At 38.1% G+C, this 23,639-nt stretch overlaps 1 protein-coding gene across 1 annotated transcript; it reads left to right on the top strand.

Annotated features, from left to right (window-relative positions):
- Positions 1-1,413: 1,413 nt before the first annotated feature.
- atp10b (ATPase phospholipid transporting 10B) lies at positions 1,414-23,541 on the top strand (the record flags this gene model as incomplete). Its single annotated transcript, XM_079839245.1, has 12 exons — positions 1,414-1,900; positions 5,025-5,131; positions 5,225-5,351; positions 5,496-5,680; positions 10,161-10,455; positions 10,578-10,654; positions 11,814-11,939; positions 13,885-14,085; positions 14,515-14,595; positions 14,674-14,778; positions 15,979-16,166; positions 20,581-23,541. 12 exons carry the CDS (start codon positions 1,414-1,416, stop codon positions 20,765-20,767), a joined length of 2,166 nt encoding a protein of 721 aa, XP_079695371.1. The 3' UTR covers positions 20,768-23,541.
- Positions 23,542-23,639: the final 98 nt, after the last annotated feature.

Raw genomic sequence — 23,639 nt, forward strand, 5'->3', positions numbered from 1 at the left:
TACTATCCGTACTAAATAGTATTCGAAAATAGAATTAGTATGTCCCAAATCGTAGTATGTTGACAAGAGTATTCCAAAGATACCCGGATAGTCTACTATTTCCAGTCAGAATTCGAGGTGCAGATCGACGCACACTCTAGCGGCTGATATTGCCCCCAACCCATTGCGAGTTGGACCGAGGATTTGATTAGAACTACAAACGCGGATAAAAAGTGTTGAAAAACTACAAACATGACGGATGTGCGAGTCCGACGGTTAAGTAGAGAAGTTTAGATAAAAGGGTTTGAGTGATCAATTATGAGTATTTAACCTGACGAAAAGATATTTATTCAATATTATCCACATTCTATTTCACCTGCAGCAGCATTGAACTTTTGTAATGATACGTTTGGCCATTAACACATGAGGAGAGTCTCTGCATTAAAGACCCACGAATGGCAGATCAAAGTGCGTCTACACTTCTCTCCGATACGGTAGGGAATTAAATTGAATGTGGAGGATTTGAACTGTGACGATGATTGACAGGGCAGTTTAAACGGTGACGGGACGCACGTAACTAAGCGACAGAGTCCGTTGAAGATGACGAAGTAGTATGTCCAGTAGTATTGCATACTCTTCTGCTACACACTCAAAAGTATGTACTTTTTCTTCACAAAAAGAGTACATACTTTTAGGTCGTAGAATAAGTAGGCGAATTGGGACGCAGCAAAAGTATAACAATAATAATAATTTGCACAGTTTTTATGTGATATGAGCACTCTGTAGATTTAATCACCGCTGCTAGCACAATTTATTGTAATGCTTTTTTTCTCAGTTGGTCAGAACAAAAGTGGCAGGTATGTTACTTAAAATTCTTATTTTGGTCATAATTCCAAGATGTAGAATCTGTAATTCCAAAGTACAGTATTCACCGAATGAATGACAGCCATACACACTCCTCAAAACATTAGATTTATCCGCGCTGAGGAGCCGTGCACAACCCACGTAAAGATGATAATTCCACAAAAAACTGCAATTGCAGGTTTCAAACAAAGATGGCGACAAAGAGGCAAAACTTACAGACTGCAGCTTTAAGTACTGAGTAATAATAATTAACATGTACTTACTATAGGGTTAGGTTTAGGATTAGGGTTTGGTTTAGGGTTAATTCTATGTAATAATGCATAATTTGTAGTTATTAATACAATATTAATAAAGTGTTACTAAAATAGCCGTATTTATTTCAGATGTGATAACTCTACTCGCTAAATTTGCATGCAACTTGGCAAGGTCTCACATGCTCTTTTTAAAAGACAAAACTTAATAATGCAGTATGCTAGTATTCCACAGAGCATCTGTCAAGCTAATAAACTTGTACTTTTCCAGGTCAAAGGGCGTCATAACACTGCATACTCAGGTGGTTCATTTCATAATATGGGACAGTGGTTCAGAAAGGGTTCTCTACGGAAAGTTTTAAGCTCCATGAAGTTCTTCAAGAGAGGCGGCGAGACACTCGCAGATCCTTTCGCCAAAGACGTAGACGAGCCTGACATGTTTCACAGCTCTGATGTCTCAGACTCGACCACAGGGCAGAAGGTCATTTCAGGTGAAAGCGAGGTTAAACGCGGTCTGTCTGGGTCAGAGGAGGTGTGTTATGAGGCCCACAGCCCAGATGAGGCTGCTCTGATACATGCAGCAAAAGCTTATGGGTTCACCATGGTGGAACGCACTCCTCATTACGTGACTGTCAAGCTGCCTGATGATACGCTGCTGAAGTTTGAGGTGTTGGACGTCCTGACCTTCGACTCAACACGGAGGAGGATGTCCATAATAGTACGACACCCACACACCAATGAAATCATCATGTATACTAAAGGAGCTGATTCGGGCATCATGGAGAGACTGGGCAATGTTTTTTCAGGTGAGCATTCAGATTGGACTATTTCTGATCAAAAACATGAGCCAACATACATTATTTAAAAGTTTGGGGTCGGTAAGGCTGTATATATTTGACCACAAATCAAGCGGCAACCTGCCGCATTTTCTCTTGAAGCCAATACAGAAGTGACTTAAGCTGCAATTCATCGACTGGCCGCTAGGGACAGGCTCCAGAAGGGAGCAGAATCTCATTGAGCCCCTTGTCAAAATGCCCAACTTTACAGCAGAATAAAACATGTTTACAGCCTGGTACAAATTGTGGCTTTGGTCTATACGGCTAATTTCGCCCTTCATGACAACTGTGAGGGGGGTGAATTTTTTTTATAACTCATTTGTTTACATTATATATAGCTTTAAAGTCCTGCATCATTAAGGGCGTGGCCACTTTGAGTGACAGGTGGATAGCCATTTATCTGCTGTCTGTTAGTCATCGCATCACCTCAGCTCCAGTCACGTCCCGCCTCTTTGCCCATTCTCTATTATCCGGGAATGATGCCTGCTGCTGAAATGCTGACAAGATGGCAACGACCAGCTCGTCCCTACTTTGCGCTTCAAAACGGCTCTTCAGAATCCTATGGGTGACGTCACGGACACTACGTCCATATTTTTTTTTACAGTCTATGTCACAAATACAGTAAATAACGTAATATTGTGAAATCAGTAATACTTTAGTATGGGGAACACATTCACTATTAACTACAACTTTTGCCTCAATAAACTTCTAATTACAGCTTATTAATAGTTATTAGCAGTGTTGGGGAAAGTTACTTTGAAAAGTAATGCATTACAATATTGCGTTACTCCCTTAAAAAATAACTAATTGAGTTACTTAGTTACTTTTTAAGAAAAGTAATGCGTTACATTACTTTTGCGTTACTTTTTCTAACCTGGGCTGGGCTTGTTTTTGTTTTTGTTTTTTTTACAACAAAAAAAGTTATATTTTTGTGCAAGGGTAAAGACCTCTTCATACCAAAATTGAAATAAGCCCCAGGCTGAGGTAAAAATGCAAATTCACGCATGAACAGTAGAGGGCGCAGCTCTGCTGTGCTGCCATTCTGGATAATGGTAGAATAGGATGCAGGAGAAAAAAGTTTTACCAGTAAAAACAAAAAATCTAGTAATTTTCATCATCAAAGGTCAGCAGCAAGACATTGGTAAATTATATATAAAGGTAGATTAAATGCATAAAAATAGTTGTTTTGTTTAACATTTAATTATTGGAGGTTTGCATAGCTACTCTGATTTTGCATTTGACTGATTTTTTTTCATTTTGAGGAGTACAGAATCTTTATTGTGCAAGTGAGATAAATAAATGCTCACATTTAGTCTAGAACTACAATAACCCTCATGTTTACACAACGCCTCTGCACTTATTTTTCTTAACATGGGGCAGTAGAGCTGTAAGTCAAATTAATGTGAAAAAGTAACTCAGATATATTGTTCTAAATTTGAAAAGTAATGCGTTACTTTACTAGTTACTTGGAAAAAGTAATATTATTACGTAACTCAAGTTACTTGTAATGCGTTACCCCCAACACTGGTTATTAGGGTAGTTGTTAATTTTAGGTATTGGGTAGGATTAAGGGATATAGAATAAAGCATTAATATGTGCTTTATAAGTACTAATAAACAGTCAATATCCTAGTAATATGCATGCTATAATAGGCAACTAGTTAATAGTGAGAATTGAACCCTATAATAAAGTGTGAAATATTATTACAATAAATATACAATAACTGGTTTCCATTTTTTCAGCATCATTACTCCAGTCTTCAGTGTCACATGATCCTTCAGAAATCATTCTAATATGAGGATTTGTTACTCAAAAAACATTTCTCAATATCATCAATGTTCAAAAGAACAGCATTTATTTTAAATTGATGTTTATGTAACATTATAAATTGTAATGTTGAATTTGTCCTTGTTGGATAAAGGACAAATATAAAAAATGACCCCAAACTTTCAAATGGTAGTGTATATTGTGCTAAATTATATTTTATCATGTCCTCATTTTTTTTGGTCTTCTTTCAACTTTAGTCTTTTCCTGTTGAATAAGGGAAATAGCTTAATTATAGAAAATGTTTTTAAAAAAAAAAATTATCATTATTTGCTTGAACTCGTTTTATTTGGAAATATTGGGCCTTATTAGGAGTGTCTATTCACACCAAGTGCAAATAGCGTGCCTTGTTGGCAAGTGCTATTCGCACTAGCTCCGCTTAACAATGCCTGGTTGGGCCAAACTAAATTTTAAACAGTGCCTGGATTCCAATGTCTTCAGTGGTGCAATCAATAAAGTGTATGGCTGAAGGATCTTGATTTTTAGCGCGATTGACAAGGGTTCGAATCCGCCTTTTGCACTTTTCTCATCACAAATCACACCAGAAATGCATTTAATAAAAATTAAGAAAATGTTCTAAATTTGGAAATAAAGTACCTAACGAAATGTTTAAGAATAATAAAAGCATTTATTGGGTAGGGTTAGGGGTAGGTGTAGGGAGGGCTTTTATTGTCCCATTAAGGCGGCATCCATTTAATCATTTTTAATAAATACTCTAAGTTATTATTGTATCCCGTTAATGTACAACAATACTGAGGTGCAAATAGTATGTATCTGTCAACATAAAGTATAAATTACATGTAATTACTATTTACACATATTGCAAAGAACTGCTACTTTTATATGGTGTAAATAGAATATATCAACTTTGTATGCTATTTCACTTAAATAGCATCTACAGTGTAAATAGCAATTATCACTAAGAAAATATGCAATTTTCACTGAGTGTAAATAGAATCTAGTTGCGATTAACACTTGGTGTAAATGGCCGCTGCCTTTTTTTTATTAATGGAACACAAATAGAAATACTTAAAAGATACTAATAGAGCATGACAATCTCCAAAAACCACACAAAAGTATAATAACAATGGCCCATATGACTTATGTGCACTATATTCCAAGTCTTCTGTTCATAATATGATAGTATGATAGTGAACTACATGCTACATTTTTTTCATGAAAATCCTCCAGCATCGAAATATGCTGTAACTGAAATGTTGTCAATGTGGCAGATTTGAATGTGAGCAAGCGTGTCGTTTGTTTTCCACAGATATGTCACAAGTGGATAGTGTGGCGAAGCAAATTGCTGTAAGAACTCAAAAAGACCTTGACATGTACGCCAGGGATGGATTACGAACGCTGTGCTTGGCCAAAAAGGTAGAAGTTTTGCAGAATCGATGTAGTAAGGCTAAATCTATCAGAAAACAGCTTGACAGTCTTGCTCATGAAGATCTCTGTTTTTCTCTGAAGGTTATCAGTGAAAAGGAGTTCAAGGCCTGGTTTGCTAGCAGACAGGAGGCTTTGTCAGCCATTGATGACAAAGAAGAGCGTCTTATGGACACTGCAACCTGCATAGAGAACAACTTCACTCTGCTGGGTACAGTCATTTACCACTAATGATTGCCATCCTAAACTTCCAAATAACATTCAAAGTCATAGTGTTATTGAAAACATTAAAGTATTGACAGTTTAGTGACATGAAATTAATTTTAATTCATCTAACTAACTCGTATGCCCACAGGGGCCACTGGCATTGAGGACCGTCTCCAAGAAAATGTCCCGGAAACCATCCAGGCTCTGAGACGGGCTGGCATGCAGGTGTGGGTGCTGACAGGGGACAAACCGGAGACGGCTATCAACATCGCATACTCCTGCAAGCTGCTAGACCAAGAAGACCTGGTGTTCACCTTCAGCACAAACAGGAAGGTAGTTGATCTGGCACTGTGTCAGTCGGTGCCAACTAACTAATGCTTTTATAACTGAGCAGAGAGACAATCCTTACAATGATTTGACCTCCCTTAGTCAACCAGCTTAATCAGAAAGATTATACTTAACATCGCATTAAAGTCCCCCTGTGGTGAAAATCAGGTTTTTAATGTTGTTTAAATGTCTATGTGGAGTTTTTAATATGCTTTTAGACAAACCATGTGCAAATTCATAAGTCAACACCATTGCTGAGTATTTTCTCCTTAAAACTGCAGTGAACTAGACTGGGTAAACCCAGCCTGATCTGCCGGCGATTTGATTTCGCCCTGCAGCTCAGTCTGGAAACCTGTACATTCATTTCTACTGCTTCTGTCACACTTTTGCGGGAACCAATCACAGACTGGCTTATCCACCTGGCGCGCTATTGTGTTTAACACGATGACGGATAGAGAAGCGATGGGTCGTTGCCCATTGATCACGCCTCTTGTGGTCTGATTGGTTGAAGGACTATCCAATTGCGTTCAGAGTCATTTGAATTATGCTAATTTATCACGCCTCTTGTGCAGTAGAAAATACATAGAAAACTCCCCAGACCAATATTCAATCATAAATTGAGCTTGGTCTGGTGATAGACAAGCAGTGAACCAAAAACGCGGTTTGAAATCGCTGGTGATTCTGACGCCACAAATTACCTTGTAACCAATCACATCAAAGTGTGGGCGGGCTTTAGCATATCATTCTGAAGCAAGGGAGTCTCAAGAGAAGCGAATTATGTATATGATGTATATTACAATGTTATGATGAACTATATGCCTTTCTCCGCTGATGTTCAAAGCGTTTCTAAGACTGATATTGAGATGGCAAACAAAAACATGGTTTGTGTAACATTAGCAACACATTATTAGCTGTTTGATAGCGTAGTTAAGCAAAAGGCTAATCATATGAATTATCGTTATGTGTCCGACGATGTAAAGAGCGATGCATTTGTGCAGTGTTTACTACAGTAACTTGAGTAAAAGCTGAGCCAGTGGATCTCTGGGCTGGTGTGAGTGAGCAGAGGCGGGGCTCATTTGTATATTCATAGATCAGCGTATACTAAATGAAGCAAGGGTGTAGAGTTACATTCAAGCTATTTTAAAGGGTACATAACACACACAGTTTCTGCCAGTCTCATGTTAATCATGAGTACCTATAGAGCATAGGCATAATTTGCATGTCCCTACCACTTTTTGCCAGGGTCTATATTGTCCCCACCACTTTTTGAAATATCTTGCAGCACCGATGTACCAAATAGAAATAAACATCTCCATTTGATTAGCAATTTGTTTGTTTGTGTTAAATAAGAGGTGAAGTGTTGCTTTTGCGAGAGTTCGTTGATGCTGTTATCAGTTCTCTCTCTGCGTTCATGCACTTTAATCTATAACTTAACGCCGTTGCGGAGACTATTCATTCTGGTGAAATCACAAAACAAAATCACATCACTTATATTAGGCTATAGGAGATGTAAGGATGAAACTCGCGTTAAACATGACTTCTGTGTCGATAAATTAAACTTGTGTACTATTGAAATGGATTTCTGTACATTGTAATGTTATTTTTTCTGCAATTGTTATTGTACATATCATTGTATTAAAACCCCTACCCCCATTCCGGTCCCACCCACTTTCCCAAAGTTACGCCACTACTATAGAGTAGTATTGCATCCTTTATATCTCAGAAGAGTCTTTAGTTTTATAATATTTATAAAAGACAGATATGCTGTACCGATTCTTTCCGAAAACAGTTGAGCTCGTGCAAGCGTGCAGTGGGCGGGGCTAAAGAGTCACGAGCACACACACATACAAAATACGTCATGGCATTATCCCTGGATAACTTTCGATTCACTTACAAAACACAGACATTTGATGCAGTTTCACTCACCGTCTGTGGCTTCGACTCATGACCGGGAACAAACAAACACACTCTCAGAACTCTGTTGCTGCTCCGGAAAAACAAAAACTGCATCCACTGTTTCCTTAACACTGGGTTAATTTGTGAAGCTGAACTAGGTTATCTTTCCCTCACAACCAGAAACACTTTTTTAGTGACATTGCTGATGTTGTGGTCTAAAAAAACAAAATGACAGCACTGTTCTTGTGCTCCCGCTCTGGTTGATGTGCACACGCGCTCATCCGGGAGAAGTGCCCATACAAGGAATTCCGCCCGTCATACAGGGCCATACTCAAAAAAAACTTTCCGAAACTTGTTCAAATCCCTAAGTAGAGTATTTGGCACAGAAATATTCTGTCATACGTCCAACTCGTTTTTTTTATATACTTTGGCCATGTTTAGCATGAGAATCCAACTCTTTAACAGTGTGAATAAGTCAGAATGCATGAAACAGCATTAGACTGTTTAAGCCAACTTTTAAGCCCCCCTTTAAGCCAACTTTTTTTCACAGGAAAAAACTTTTAAATATATAATTTAGGTGATCAAATATTAGTTTTAAAGGATAAAATTATTGATTACATGCAGGGGACATTAATATTCTTAAATTGAGTTTTTTCAACAGGATCAACCATATCTCAATATGAGTTGAGTGTTTTTCATGTGTTTGGGATTTAAAACACTGAACCCGCACAAAAGGAAAAGGGTTAATTGGTTTATCTGGGACAACGGAGGCTTCAGTGCTACACGGTTTCATCCCCTCAAGAGTGAAGTTCTACATAGCGTGTTCAAACACATAAATGCGCTTGCAATAATTTGTCAGATATGCTGTTTTTCATTTTATGTCTGCCTGAGAAAAAGTGCATTCACCATTCTGAATGGCTCATATTGCTGCTCTGTAATCCCATTTTCACACTTCTAAGGAGGGCAGGAAACCGTTCTAGTTTCATTTCAACATTAAATCCCTTACTGAAGACTTCCACATATTGTTTTACACACATTTTTATAAAATGCCTCATCTTATGCATCTAAAACCTCCTCTTTCTGTTGTCCAAGGAGTATTTTTTTAAGGTACAAGATTATATGTCATCTTAGTTTATTCCCTAAATAGAAATATGTGTGGAAAATCTGAGACTCATAAGCCATTTATGTAACATAGTGAAATGGGCAGCACTGAAATTCAATTTAGACATAACCTTAACCTAGATATATTCTCAAACCAGTCACGTTGAAACATACAGCAGTGAAGTATGGGGCGCTTCATGACATTGTGATGTCACAACTCATGAATATTAAATAGGTCATGCTGTCATTGCAAGATAACCTGTCCATTCACATAATCTCATTTAAGATAAGATTTGAAATGCAGCCCAACTTGATGTGACGTCATGCTAACGTGTTCCACAATAATCTTGCGATAACAAGACAGCTGCAGTTTTCAGAGTCAGATGCTGCAGTTGATCTTCACTGCAAATTGAAGGCATGATGGGATATGACTTACTAACATCACAGCTTATGGCTTGTCTAAAATGTTAGTGTTTTTTTTTTTTTTTTACTCTTATTTCATTTAGACTAAAAATGTATGTAAAACGAATACAATACAATAGTAGGTAAAGTACCTTACCATTCAAAAGTTTGGGGTCTTTTAAAGAAATGTATATTTTTATTCAGTAAGGATGCATTGAATTGATTAAATGGGGCAGTAAAGATTTAATTTTTATTTTTTATCTAATGTTACAAAAGAAGGTAAAAAGCTCTCCTGGGCGAAAGACAATAATACACATGATAATAAACAGCAGCTGACTTTTCCATTTGTTGACATGATATGGTTAGTTCAGATGATAAATATCATATTTTAAGTTGGGTGTCCATCTTAGAGATAATACCCATATTTATAATGAAACCATCATATTTAAAAAAAATATGATAATAATCATTTCATATAATAAAATATAATTTATTGTTATTACTGTAAATCTTAACTTTTTAAAATATTTTTTTTCTGTATTTTTTAAATATATATTTTATATTAATATATTTTAATGACTATATTTATTGAACAAAAAGGAATTATTTTATTTATCAAAATAAACAGAAAATAGTTCAAACGTTGCCATGTCAGTGATTGTTTTGAATGAGTATAAACTTAGACATTATTAAAGACATGTTATTTTAGCTAACGTATTTGTATACTGTGTCTTTTGTCCCATGCTGGTTTTACCTGGTTTTACCCCTACACCCCCCCACTCCAAACATTTATACGATTTTTAAACAAAATAAACCACTTTTCTGATTTATTTTCACACAAAATCTGTTGCCCCATCAATGTTCAATACAAACATATATATTTTTTTCTGAAATCATACACTATGGTAGTAGTGAAAAGCACATTTATTTGTGCCTTTTGCCCCATTGTACCCTACACTTGATTGCCTGTTTATCATATACATCATCAGGTATATGTTTTGCAACCGCATCCATTTTCCACTGCAATAAATAATATGAATGTAGTTGTTTTTGTGAGTAAAATACTAACACAATCCTTATATTGCAGTCTGTGTGTAAAATGAGGTTAGAAGACACACTGGGAGAGCTGCGTCGGAGTTCATCTGGAGCGGAAGCCCAGTTTAGGGGTTGTAACTCAGCGTTTACGCTGATGGAGCACAGTATCGGGCTGGTGATAGATGGGCCGACTCTGAGCATGGCCATGTCAGACGACCTGGTGGAGCAGTTTGTGGAGCTTTGCAAACACTGTCGTGCGGTGCTTTGCTGCAGAGTGACGCCGCTGCAGAAGAGCAGTGTGGTCAAACTCATACGGCAGAAACTGAGGGTCATGACCCTCGCTGTAGGTAATGAAACCTTTGATTAGAGGTGGAAGGGTGTATAAAATCCTTTATAAGATTACTTTTGTGCAGGTTTGTGAAGTACATTGGTTTTCTGTTGTGATACATTATGGTTTGTGTCGATTTAGGTGACGGCGCCAATGATGTGAACATGATTCAAGCTGCAGATGTTGGCATTGGGGTTTCTGGACAAGAGGGAATGCAGGTTTGTATTTTTTTATTTTGTAACCCACTCCCAAGTTAAGGCACTTAAATCTATCAGTCAAGAAGACCTTTATTTTAAAGAGGGCTTTTCTGGATCAGGTGTGTTTTAAGTCGCCATTGTGAGCGTTGTTTCTTCCCTATTGTGACGAATGACTGAGTGAAACGGCTTCTGAAAAGAAAAGAAAAATAGGCTAGACTTGATTTTGTCCATCGGGAATTAATGAAGGGACATGATAATGTTTTTAATTAAACATTACCTACATTTTTGACGGAAATGTCTGGCTTTCTGTGTTTTCACTGTTATGTGAAAACTGTTAAATATTCTGAAAGATTACTGAATCTTCAGATCAAAACATGCAAAAAAGAAGCAGAAACAAGTGATAAAAACATTTGGCCCCACTTTATATTAGGTGGCCTTAAGTACTATGTACTTACATAAAAAAATAAGTACAATGTACTTACTGTGTTCAAATTGTATTGCAAAACACCTTTGCTGATATTGAGGTGGGATACGGGTAGGGTTAGGGACAGGTGTGGTGGTATGGGTAAGTTTAAGGGTAGGGTTAGGTGTAAGGGAAGTGTCAACTGTGTAATTACAAATGTAACTGCAGAAATTAATTACAGACGTAATTACATGCAGATATTTTTTTTTTATGTAAGTGCAATGTAAAAACATGTATGTACACAATAAGTGCATTGTATCAAATGATTAATTAAAATGTTAGTACATAGTAGTTAAGGCCACTTAATATAAAGTGGGTCCAAATTTCTTATGCACGTTGTAGTCTTAGGGGGAAAAACTTAGGGGATTTTCTCAGCTTTTTGTTCAAAATGTTGCTTTTTTAATGAACCATACCCACATTCAGCTGTTGATAAAAAAAAGAATGCATGAAGCTTGAATAACATTATTTTCTTTATTTTGATATACTGCATGTTCAGATATTCATACAACAAAATACTCTGGGGGTCATGAAAACATTTGCACAAAAATAATGCTGACCGTGGCTGGCAACTTTTTCAAAAAATGCTGCTGAGGAAAGAGTTAAAAAAAATACTAATAATGATGTGCACAAATAAACCATTTTCGGTAAAAAGGAATTGTCGGTTTAGATTTCATGGTGGCAAAGTGCTGTGGTAAGTGCTGTGTTTGTGTCTTACAGGCTGTCATGGCCAGTGATTTTGCCATCACACGTTTTAAACACCTGCAAAGACTGTTGCTGGTTCACGGACACTGGTGCTACTCAAGACTGGCCAACATGGTCATCTATTTCTTCTACAAGAATGTGGTAATTATCACCATGGCAACAAATTTTGCTACATTTAATATAAACTGTTTAAGAAATGAGTGGTGCTTGACTTGAGCGATTATGAAACAATTTAGCAACAACCTAGTAACCACCCAAAATAGCAACATGCTAAAAACTCTCAGAACACCATAGCAAACTTAATGTCCTGGCAACATCCTAACATTGTTTGAGATTTTAACAAACAAGCACCACTCATGTATGTATCTTTAGAACATCCGTTGTTGAGCATAAAAAATAACCTACACTACTATTGAAAAGTTTGGAGTCAGTACGTTTTTTTATTATTTATTAATTGTATGATGTTAATATCTGTATATTGTTTGTGTAGACAACATCAGTGATTATAATGGGTTATTTTTGCTTCTGACGCGACGCTCACATCCAGTGCAGGCAAATGTCAGCCGTTAAGCGACTGAATACCAGTGGGCGGACCCTATGTTGCGATGATGTATAACTATTCGTCGATGTCTCTGTGTAATGTGTATATATTGTTATGTTCTGTTTGGGTTTAGTTTTCACTCTGCTTGTTCTGTTCGTGTTTGCCTGTGTAACCAGTTCTACTCAACCCGCTCTGAGCGGGATTCGAACTGGGGTCTCCGGCATGGGAGGCGGGCGCTCTAACAAGGAGGCTAAAGACCGCAGCCTATAATGTCAGTAACTAGAGTGCCTCCTGAGGTTTACACGCACAGCTCTTACTGGCCTACGACAGTTACACTCACCCCCGTAAACCTCACTCCCATTCGGGTCACGGCACCAAATGTAAGCGGTCCCACTCAACCCGCTCCAAGTGGGATTTAAACCTGGGTCTCCGGCATGGGAGGCGGGCGCTCTAACAAGGAGGCTAAAGACCGCTGCCTCTAGCGTCAGTCACTACAGCACCTCCTGAGATCAGGGGAGTGAGGTTTACATGCACAGCTCTTACTGGCCTACGTCAGTTACAGTCACCCCCCTTAACCTCACTCCCATCCGGGTCACGGCACCAAATGTAAGCGGTCCTACTCAACCCGCTCCGTTCGGGATTTAAACCTGGGTCTCCGGCATGGGAGGTGGGCACTCTAACAAGGAGGCTAAAGACCACAGCCTCTAGCGTCAGTCACTACACCGCCTCTTGAGATCAGGGGAGTGAGATTTACACGCACAGCTCTTACTGGCCTACGACAGTTACACTCAATCCCATAAACCTCACTCCCATCAGGGTCATGGCACCAAATGTAACCGGTCCCACTCAACCTGCGCACACAGCTCTTGCTGGCCTACGACAGCTACACAAGTTCCTAGTTAGTTTCCCTGGTGTACCGTCAATATTAGCGTCGTTGTGTTTACAATTAGCTCCTGCGATCTCCGAAGTGTTCCATTGTTGGTTTAATAAAGACAGTTTTTTTTTTCTCTCTACTCCTTCGTATCATTACAGGCACCGTGACACTCTGGAGGCAGTCATATACAAATATATTTGCCCGTGTGACGTCACAGATCCCCGCAATATCAAAACTAGCCATTTTTGGAATTTGATTAAATAAATGATTTGTTTATGATGAGAAAGATGTTTTAAGCTATGAAACTTGCAGGATGTTTTTAATGTTACAAATACCTCTTATATGTAAAATAAAATCAAGGGAAAATTGATTGGGAAGGGGAAAAATGACCCCTTTAATATATTCAAACAGAAAAGTTATTTTAGCTTGTCACAATATTTCACAATATCCCTGTTTTTACTATATATTTGATCAAATAAATGTAGCCATGGTGAGCAAAAGAGACTTCTTTCAAAAACGTAAAAAAAAATCTTACAGACCCCAAACTTTTGAATGGTAGTGTACATCACATTCAATAATTTTCTGTTACATCAGTTATAACTTTCTTAAAAACACTTAGCATGAGTGATTAGCACCAACACTCACTAACTAACCTGTGTCATCTCACTCAGGCGTATGTGAATCTGCTGTTCTGGTATCAGTTCTACTGTGGCTTCTCTGCCACAGCCATGATCGACTACTGGCTCATGATATTTTTTAACCTGTTCTTCACCTCGGCTCCTCCCATCATGTTTGGGATAATGGACAAGGAGGTGTCAGACTCCACTTTACTGAGCCTGCCCGAGCTCTATAAGAGAGGACAGCACTCAGAGGTGTGGAATCACTTATGACAATATATAATTACTCTATACCACTATATTAACTCAGTAAGGTATTTTTTGTTCGAAAATTCAGTGACGCTTTTTTAGATTTAGACATTCTGTTAACTATAAGTAACTTTGCAACTACATTTCAACTTATTCTACTAACCCTAACCCTAACCTAACAGTCTACTAATACTCTAATGAGAGTTAGCTGACATGTAGTTGCAAAGTTACTTATAGTTAGTAGTGTCTAAAGTGGACCATTGAAATAAAGTGTTACTGAAAATTCATATTAAAAATGAATAAAGAGTGTTGGACATGGCAGTTATAGTTTTATTTTCTAAATGCATTCAGCTATTATTTTCATAACAAATTCCATAGTTTGTTTTATAAGTACCTAACCATGGTAATGCATTGCATTTAAATGTTTGATTACAGGGCTACAGGCGTTCAACGTTTTGGATCGCAATTCTAGATGCTTTCTATCAGAGTCTAGTGTGCTTCTTTATTCCTTACTGGGTAAGAACATCTGTTCAGTCTCTGTATCGTGCGTTTGGGAGTAACATGTTATCTGATCGCTGCTTGTACTTTCTTAAGACATACAACGGTTCAGACATCGGCATATTCTCGTTCGGCACTCCCATGAACACGGTCTCTCTGTTCACCATCATCCTGCATCTGGCCATTGAGATCAAGTGCTGGGTGAGTTTACGCTCCACTTCATCACTGCAGAACACCATCACACGGCATCTATCATCTCACATTCACTTTGTATAGACCGTGCTCAGGGTACCGCCATATTTAATCCTTGACAGGAATGAAAACGAGGCTGAGGGATAGAATACAGTGCGTTCAGTGGATTGTAATGTTTAACAACAATACGATTGTTCAGTCATTCAGAAAAAGAAACTTTCAGTATACAAAAATGTGATCTTTAAATTCTGTAGATGAAAATAAATAAAATGTGTTAAATTAAATAAGGTCTATTAGTGCAAACTTTTCTTTACTGATTAACGTTTAAAATATATATTCTTATAACAAGAATGATTGTGAATGATCAATGTTTCTAAAAGGCTCAGTTATTTTATCACTTTTTTTTGTTCCCTGGTGCCAACTTATATTGTTAGTCAAGGTCTCAGTGATTGTTTTTGCTACTGTACCTTTAAGACTATGTAAACAGTCTTGGTTATGAATGGCTAGCCTTTTTTGTATGTAGTATGAGTAAGAGCATTTACTTACAGGTCGTGGGTTTGTTGTCGGGTTCAATAAAGTTGTCCTTCAGCCACAACACAATGTTTGCTTTGCCTGCATCTTACTCTTATTGTTTGTTACATACACTACCATTCAAAAGATTGGAGTCGATAAGATTTATTAAGAAATTATAACTTTTATTCTGCAAGGACACGTTAAACTGATCAAAAGTGAGAGTAAAGACATTTATACATTTAAATGCTGTTCTTTTGAACTTTCCATTCATCAAAGAATCCAGAATTTTTTTTAATCGGTTTCCATGATAATAATAAGCAGAAAATCATCATATTAGAATGATTTCTGAAGGATCATGTGACATTGAAGTAATGATGAATTGAATAAATAATGTAAAAATATATTAATGTAGAAAATTCATGTTTTTTGAATTGCATTAATATTTCACAATATTACTGTTGTTACTGTATTTTTTTTTGGTTAAATAAATGCAGCCTTGGTGAGCAAAAGAGGCTTCTTTCAAAAACATAAAACATCTTACAGACCCCAAGCATATGAATGATTGTGTATACAACCAGAATATAAGTATGTTCTTCTTGTGTTTAACAATAACCTACTTCTTACTTTCTGTAATCTAAATGATTCTCCATGTAAAAGTATTTTTAATGAAATTACCCCTTTTTGTTTGACTTGCAGACGGTGGTGCATTGGGTGATCATGATCGGCAGTGTGCTGGTGTACTTCATCGTGACTCTGGCCTACAGTGCCATCTGTATCAGCTGCAACCCTCCCTCCGACCCCTACTGGATCATGCACAAACAAATGGCCGATCCCATGTTTTACCTCGTCTGCATTTTAACAACTGTTGTTGCTTTACTACCAAGGTAACCAAAGATTAGCATTACCATTTATATGTGTATAATAGCATCATATCAGTGACGTTGTTTAGATGCCGTACATGAACACTAGGGGCCCTATTTTAACGATGGTCTGGAGCAGTGGTTCCCAACCACGTTCCTGGAGGACCCCCAACAGTGCACATTTTGGATGTGTCCTTTGTCTGACACACCCACATCAGGTCTTGGAGTAGCTACTAATGAGCTGATGACCTGAATCAGGTGTGTTTGATTGAGGAGACATGCAAAATGTGCACTGTTGGGGGTCCTCCAGGAACGTGGTTGGGAACCACTGGTCTGGAGCACAGGTGCACTGCACAGGGCGTGTCTGAATCCACTTTTGCTAGTTAATGATGGAAAAACAGTCATCACGCCCTGGCGCATGGTCCAAAAGGGTTGTACCTAGTCTCTTTGGCGTAACGTGCAATAAACCAATCAGAGTCTCATCTCCCATTCCCTTTAAAAGCCAGTTACGGAATGGCGGAATTTGCAAGCATAAAGACTGAATGCCTTTCCAGAGAGGAATTCTTTTATTTTTAAAGTGCCCCTATTATTATTTATTATGGATGTTTGAAAATTACCTTTCATGTAGGATGTAACATATCATTAGCGTCATAGCATTATTGCCCAGATCATATTTGGCCAAAAAATGACTTTTAGCCTCATAGCAATTATGCTATGAGGCTAACGATATCTCTAGGTGAATGAAAACATCCAGCAAAGTTTTAAATCTGAAAGGGCACCATACATAAGGATTGTCTCTCAAAAGTAAGAGTCGTCTCTGAGTCAATTAAACGAATCGTTTTAAAACGAATCCCAAGCCGAAACATTAGCATATTGACCGCATTTTCAGCTTCTCTTGGCATTTTGATACAGTTCCCACACGTGCACCTAAATGTAAAAATAAATGCATATTGTAAGACAATGAAAGTGTTTTTTTGACCTTGCATGCATGTAAACCTGTTGTTGGGGGCTCCCAAAACAAAAATAGGAACCTTTCAAATGCCATAATATGGGCACTTTAATATTTAAACAGGTTTGTGTGCTGCTGTGCCTCCCTGTGTGTGTTATGAGCAGAGTTTACGCACGTTGTGCATTCACCTAAAGGTGCATATTACTAACATGCCCTTTAATTAACACAAAAAAAATACTCTCCCGGTTTCAGTTGCCTCAAAATAGCAACGCGCCAACAATGCGCCTGAACACACCTCGTTTTCAGACCAGCACCCCCATGGGCGAACAGATGGGCGCGAGTGCATTTGCTATTTAAACAACGTGAAAATGATAACTGCGTTGGGCTGAAACTTGCAAAAAACACTTGTGTCGTGCCTGACGACGCATTGCGCCGGGTGTATGATAGGGCCCTAGGAGTGTAAATCAGATGTTACAACATCATGCAATCTAACATCGATTCTCTTAGCCAGCAATACATATTTGCAATACCTCAAAACCTGCCTTATGATTATGATTTGATTGATTCGGGGGCCTGCACCTGTCGATATTAAAGTCACCATGAAATCAAAATTGACATAGGTCTTATTTTTTTATGGAATATTGCAGTATTTATTATGATTGATTTATCCTTGCACATATTTTAAATTCATTAATGTCAAAATGAATGCATGCAATTATTTTTTTCTGCTAAACGTGTTAAAAATATTTAACACAGTTAATGCAGCATCCGTTTTTTTCTAGCGTTACATTATATGATCACACTCTTATTCATGCTAATGCTTTTAAACCATTCACACGCTATAAGACGCAAACAAGAAGGCAGTACAGTACTGGCACACATCTGTGAATCTCCTGTGTGTGTGACACACACAACACTGTGTGACACACACACACACACACACAGAAAGCCTCTTCAGACAGCACTTGAATGGACAAAAACACAAAATTATGTCAAAATGCCTGTTTTGTCAAGTATCCTTGCAGGCACAGTCTTAAATGAGTTGAATGAAGTCTTCTATCCGCATCATGTGCGTCAGCTCTTAAAGCTACACTGTGTGATATTTTCCCCCATCTAGCGGTTGAAAGGTATGACCATCCAGTGAATATTAGTTTCTCTTCCTCTCAATTCCGATTTCGTTTTAACTCCTACGGTGGCCGATTTAGTCCAAGATTAACATGGCTTCCAGTTCGACCTCGTCCACATTCGACACGGTGCCATCGAGTGTTAAAATGCGAAAGGCGAAGCTTGAATTTACGGGTATGTCCCTCTTTGGCTAATGTACTTTCAAGATGGAGGGGCAACATGGCGACCCGCATTCGAACCCCTTACCCGTATGTATTTTCAATGGCATATTATAAACTTACGAGAATACTTTATTACTTGAAAGAAGTAAATATACATTAATGAGCACATATATTTTTGAAAGAACTAAGTGTTTTTAGCTAATAATAACTTTAAAGTGACAGCCTAATAAACCTGTCATTAAGGATAGTCAAAGAACTGTTTAAATTGTTACATGGGTCAAAAACAACGAAAACAATAACTTTTTGTGCATTTTGAAAGGGCAAGTAAAAATCTGAACCAGTCTGACTGGGCCAAGAGAAAAAAGCCCTGATATATTGAAGGGCAGGTAAATGTGACATTTATTATAATGGGCTTATGTGAAGACTGATTTAAGTTCACTTAAATTAAAAGTTGTTATATTTTTAAAGCCTAATAAATGTTCAAATTGATAGCTTTCAATTATACTGTAATGTTGAATGCCTATAATTAATGGCTAATGGCTTCTGTCATCATTTACTCACCCTCAAGTTGTTCCAAACCTGTATGAGTTTCTTTCTTCTGCTGAACACAAAAGAATATATTTTGAAGAATATTGGTTATCAAACCGTTGACGGCCATTGACTTCCTAGTAGGAAAACACATACTATGGAAGTCAATGGCTACCATCAACTGTCTGGTTACCAACATGCTTTAAAATATCTTCTTTTGTGTTCAGCAGAAGAAAGAAATTCATAGAGGTTTGGAACAACATGAGTGTGAGTAAATCATGACAGAATTGACATTTTGGGTGAACTATCCCTTTAAACAAATATTAAAATGTTAGCCTACTGTCTTTATGTTGTTTCTACATTAATTTAGATATTAAATGCGGAAAAACTTTAATATTAGGTGTGATAAACTACAGAAAAATGTCTGATTAGTTCATTTTTTTAATCGATTGACAGCACTAAAATTTGTGTGTCCTCGTAATCTTTAATCAAAATAACTTCTCCCTCTTGAAGCAACATCTTTTCTCTGATGAGGGCGGGACAACCTGTCACTCACATGAGATCCACCAATAGCAAACCACAACCATCCAATCAATTCCCCATGAACAAACTCAAGCTCTGCCCTAAATTTGTTCTTGTTCGAGAGGCCGTTTCACTTGGAAATACGTCAAAATAGGGAAGAAATACTGTCGCAACTTCCGTTTCATGCCGACTTTAAGGGACGGTCTAGCCTACAGAGGACTGTTCTTGTCGCCTAGCAACTGTGACAGCTGCCGTTGACGAGTGGCACGTTGACGAGTGACAAACTGTCTCAATATGTTCACCATGGTTCATTTCTGTATATAATAGAGTATAAACTATATATAATCGCACCGTAGTAAGATGTAAGTAAACGTTTGAACCGATTTAAAGTTTTTTGTATCTTTAGATATTTAAGTTGAAACCCAGTACTTACATTTAAAAGTGTAATTTGGCAATTTCTCTAAGAAAATCCTGTCGTCACTGGTGGGCAATGAATTCTGGGGTAGGCAAGGCCGTGAAGGATCCATCTGTTGTATCCTTCATGTCACGGGAAACAAAGGAGCCTTCAAATTGGGACAGCCTTCGTTGTGCAGTGGTGACAAAATCTGCCTTCAAAAGATGCAGCCTCTAAATTAGGACGCAGCTATAGTGCGGTTGAACTTTGGGCGACTTCTGAATCCTGACCCCGGCCAGCTGTAAAAAGCCTTCAATTACACCTTATAAACTCTAAATTTTCTGAGAGCCACGACCGCTGTACCACCTGACCACTGCAGATTTAAGAGGTGTGTTTGACTTGAAGCGGTGCTGCGCAGACCAAGCTCCGCCCTACATTTGTTCTTGTTCGAGAAGCAATTTCACAAAGATATACGTCACAATAGAGAAGAAAAGACTAGTGCAACTTCCGTTTCATGCCGACTTTAAGATTTTATTTTACACAACCAGTTACATTTTTACAAACTCACAAATGCAACCAAAATATAACACAAAAATGTAATTGAACTCTCTGAAAATTACAAATCCTGTATCGATGCAAAAATCAATTTTTAACAATGAATCATTACACCCCTAATGAACACAGGATTTCAAACGCAATATCCTCCTTTTTCTGTCTTTCCTCTCAACATGCCCCTTATTTACCACTGTTTTTTTCTAGGTACACCTGGCATGTCCTGAGGGGAACTCTGGCACCCTCCCCTCACCTCCGCGCACGGCAGCTAGAGCGGCTCCCCCCCTCCCATCAGGAGCAGAGGATCAGAGAGTGGCGTGGTCTCCGAGACACGTGTATTTCTCCTTCTCTCAGATCCCGGGAACACAGCTCCTCTCCCTGCCCCATTGCATAAAGTACACACCTCAGTCCGGTGCGCCACACAGAGAATGACAATGCCGCAAAGCTTGAATTTTTCAATACAGAAAATAGCCAACGGGCAAAACCGAAACCGATATTTATGTTTTGCACACATGGATGCGCTGCAGAGGGAGCATCCAGCTGCATTTGATGCCAAGTTTACAGTGCTCAAGCACTCCAAGGAATGAAGCTCTGCTTTTCAATATCGAATGTGATCTTTGGTCTCGCAAACCATTTGCATGAATTTCACATGTTTCTGGGCGGCTGTTATGAACTCAGTCCACACTTGATCAATACTTGCACATCATTTCTCGAAGGCGTGAATGTAATCTGTTCTGTGGATGCAGCTGAGCCTTTTCCCTTCTGCGGAACCAACTTCCTGTTGTCGTGTGGACCACATTGGTATGCATTTGCGCTTTGAGCTGCTCATGTAATAATTGAGGTTTGCAGATGTTACATAATATCATATATTCAGAGCATTCTGTGCATGCTGACAGAAATACAAGCACCACAGTGAGATTAAGGAGGCTGGATCTTCTTCTTCTTGATTCCTAATGGTTCATAAGGCGTGTTGATGATATCTGTGTATGTATGCGTGTAATACACTAGATCACACAGTCCTGCGCCGACATTTGAATATTTAATTGCACTGCTGACGTCTGGCTGACGTTCTTCACTCATGACGGGGTCAGTGATGACCTCACGCTCAGACAGATCATAGCGGAGTGAGCGTGTCTCTTTTGCCCATCCTTCCAGCATGTGTGTAACATACACCACAGTCAAGGCTCAGTACAAAAAAAAAGTGTCCATGGCTGCTTCTATTTGCAGAAACCCAGGGTGGTTTTATGTAATGATGTCAGACGATGTTTCTGATGGACCGCTTCTGCTCTCTGGTGGCAGTCTGATGAACCGCAAACACAATCATTCATTTGTTAAAGCCATGTGACCGTTTCATGTCACTTACTGAAGGATTTCTTTAAGGGCAGGAATGTGAATAGGCTTTAATCAAAATTAAACTGATAAATTAAACATTAAAAAAATTATATTGTGATTTTTAAACTTTTAATATATACAAATTTAGGTAGTTTTATATCAAACAATTGTTTTGTGAAAAAGGGTCATTTAAAATAATATTTAATAAAACACCTGTATGTAATATTTATGTATGTAATGACAATTGTGTGATGACATTTGTAATGAAATGTTTGAAAAATGAATCATTTTGATACAGTTCAAGAAGTAATATTTAAAAGTATGGGTTTCTATATCTGTTTTGAAATATGAGATTTACATTATGATTCATGTTTATAATATGTTCTTTTTAGGGGTCATGAATTGAGAAATGAGAAATCAAATTTCCCTTGAGCTTTTGACATATAAGAGGTCGCCATACTAGAAGAATATCCTGTAACTTCCTTGTTGGTTCAAAACAGCTTTTATTGAAACCAAGTCCATTTATGATGTCATAGGTGAAAGACCGCCTCTGCAGAAGAAAATCAATTGTTACCACTGTAGCCCCGCCCACTGATTCACACATGCCAAGTAGTAGGTAAATAACACACATGAGGCTAACACAACTTCACATTGTTTCCCTTAGTAGGATGAAAATAATCTGTTATGTAAATTGTGATTAAATTATATATAGAAAGCGATCAAAGAACACTCCCTTTACATTTGCTGGAGCTGTCAATCAAACATCGCAAGTTTATCAGGCACTGAGTTCTGGACTCCCATTTATTAGTTATATTCAACAAATCTCTTATTTACATTGTGTTTGCACTGCTAGTTATGATGAAAGCATTCGTTAGTTTGCAGAAATCCAGTTACAATGACAAGATCACAGCATTCATGTGCTCAACATGTCTGTGATCGGCTATAAAGCTCATTACCGCAACCTTTCATGCCATTATCTAAATGTAATACTAGCTATTTCAGATGCAAAGATGTCAGCCAATCACAGCAGTGGGCATTTACACTGAACACAAGCCCCTTCAAACAGCGTTCAAATCAGAGACTAAAATCAGGGTAGGAAAATGCTTTTTATTTCTAAATAAATCATACTAACATAAGTGCACCACAGGAAACATTATAAAATAATGCAGTTCATGACCCCTTTAAGGGATGCTATTTGATTCTGTAATAGGTGAATGAAATATAAAACTATAAAAATTACATTTTATTCATTTCAATTGTGTATGTTTTAAAATAGTTTGATCTATTGTGGAAAGTCATTATTGTTAAGTCCAACCATCGACCCTATCTGTAAAACCTCCCCTACATAAACTCAAGAGAAATCAAGCATTGCGTCAGTTCAGGCAGGCCACATCAGTCCAGCTCGCATCAACTGATAGCCAGCTGTTCCTGACGTGTGCCAATCCAGTTTCAACACCTATCACCGCGGCCATTTAAATTCCCATTCTTCAACATCTCTTATATCGCATCGCTGCTCGCAAATCAAAACTCCCTCCTCCAACCCCAACTCCACCGTAACCTGTATTTAATCTGCCTTTGTTTCTTTCCGTACACGTCTCTACATGGCAAGCATTTTTTTTCCTCATGTATTTTGTTTGTCTACACTCATGTAATTGTGAATTGTAATTACGGATGCATATACTGGTTCCGCTCTGTACCCCAAGGGGGTTGACTTGCTGCTCTCCCCGCTCTGTCCAGGCATGGCTGCATGGACAGGCGTGGGGAGTTTTTGCCCAGAACAGAACCATACCGCCAACACTTAACTGTATGCTATCATTGTAATAAACAATATATTTGACGAAGTGGTCCTGACTGAAATACAAACAAAACAACAAATAACAAACAGTTTGTCATGAGTTGACTCCTAATATTGACCTTCCTTTGAAATTTACATA

This window comes from Gobio gobio, assembly GCF_949357685.1.
Source record: "Gobio gobio genome assembly, chromosome: 16".
In the NCBI taxonomy this organism is placed as follows: domain Eukaryota; kingdom Metazoa; phylum Chordata; class Actinopteri; order Cypriniformes; family Gobionidae; genus Gobio; species Gobio gobio.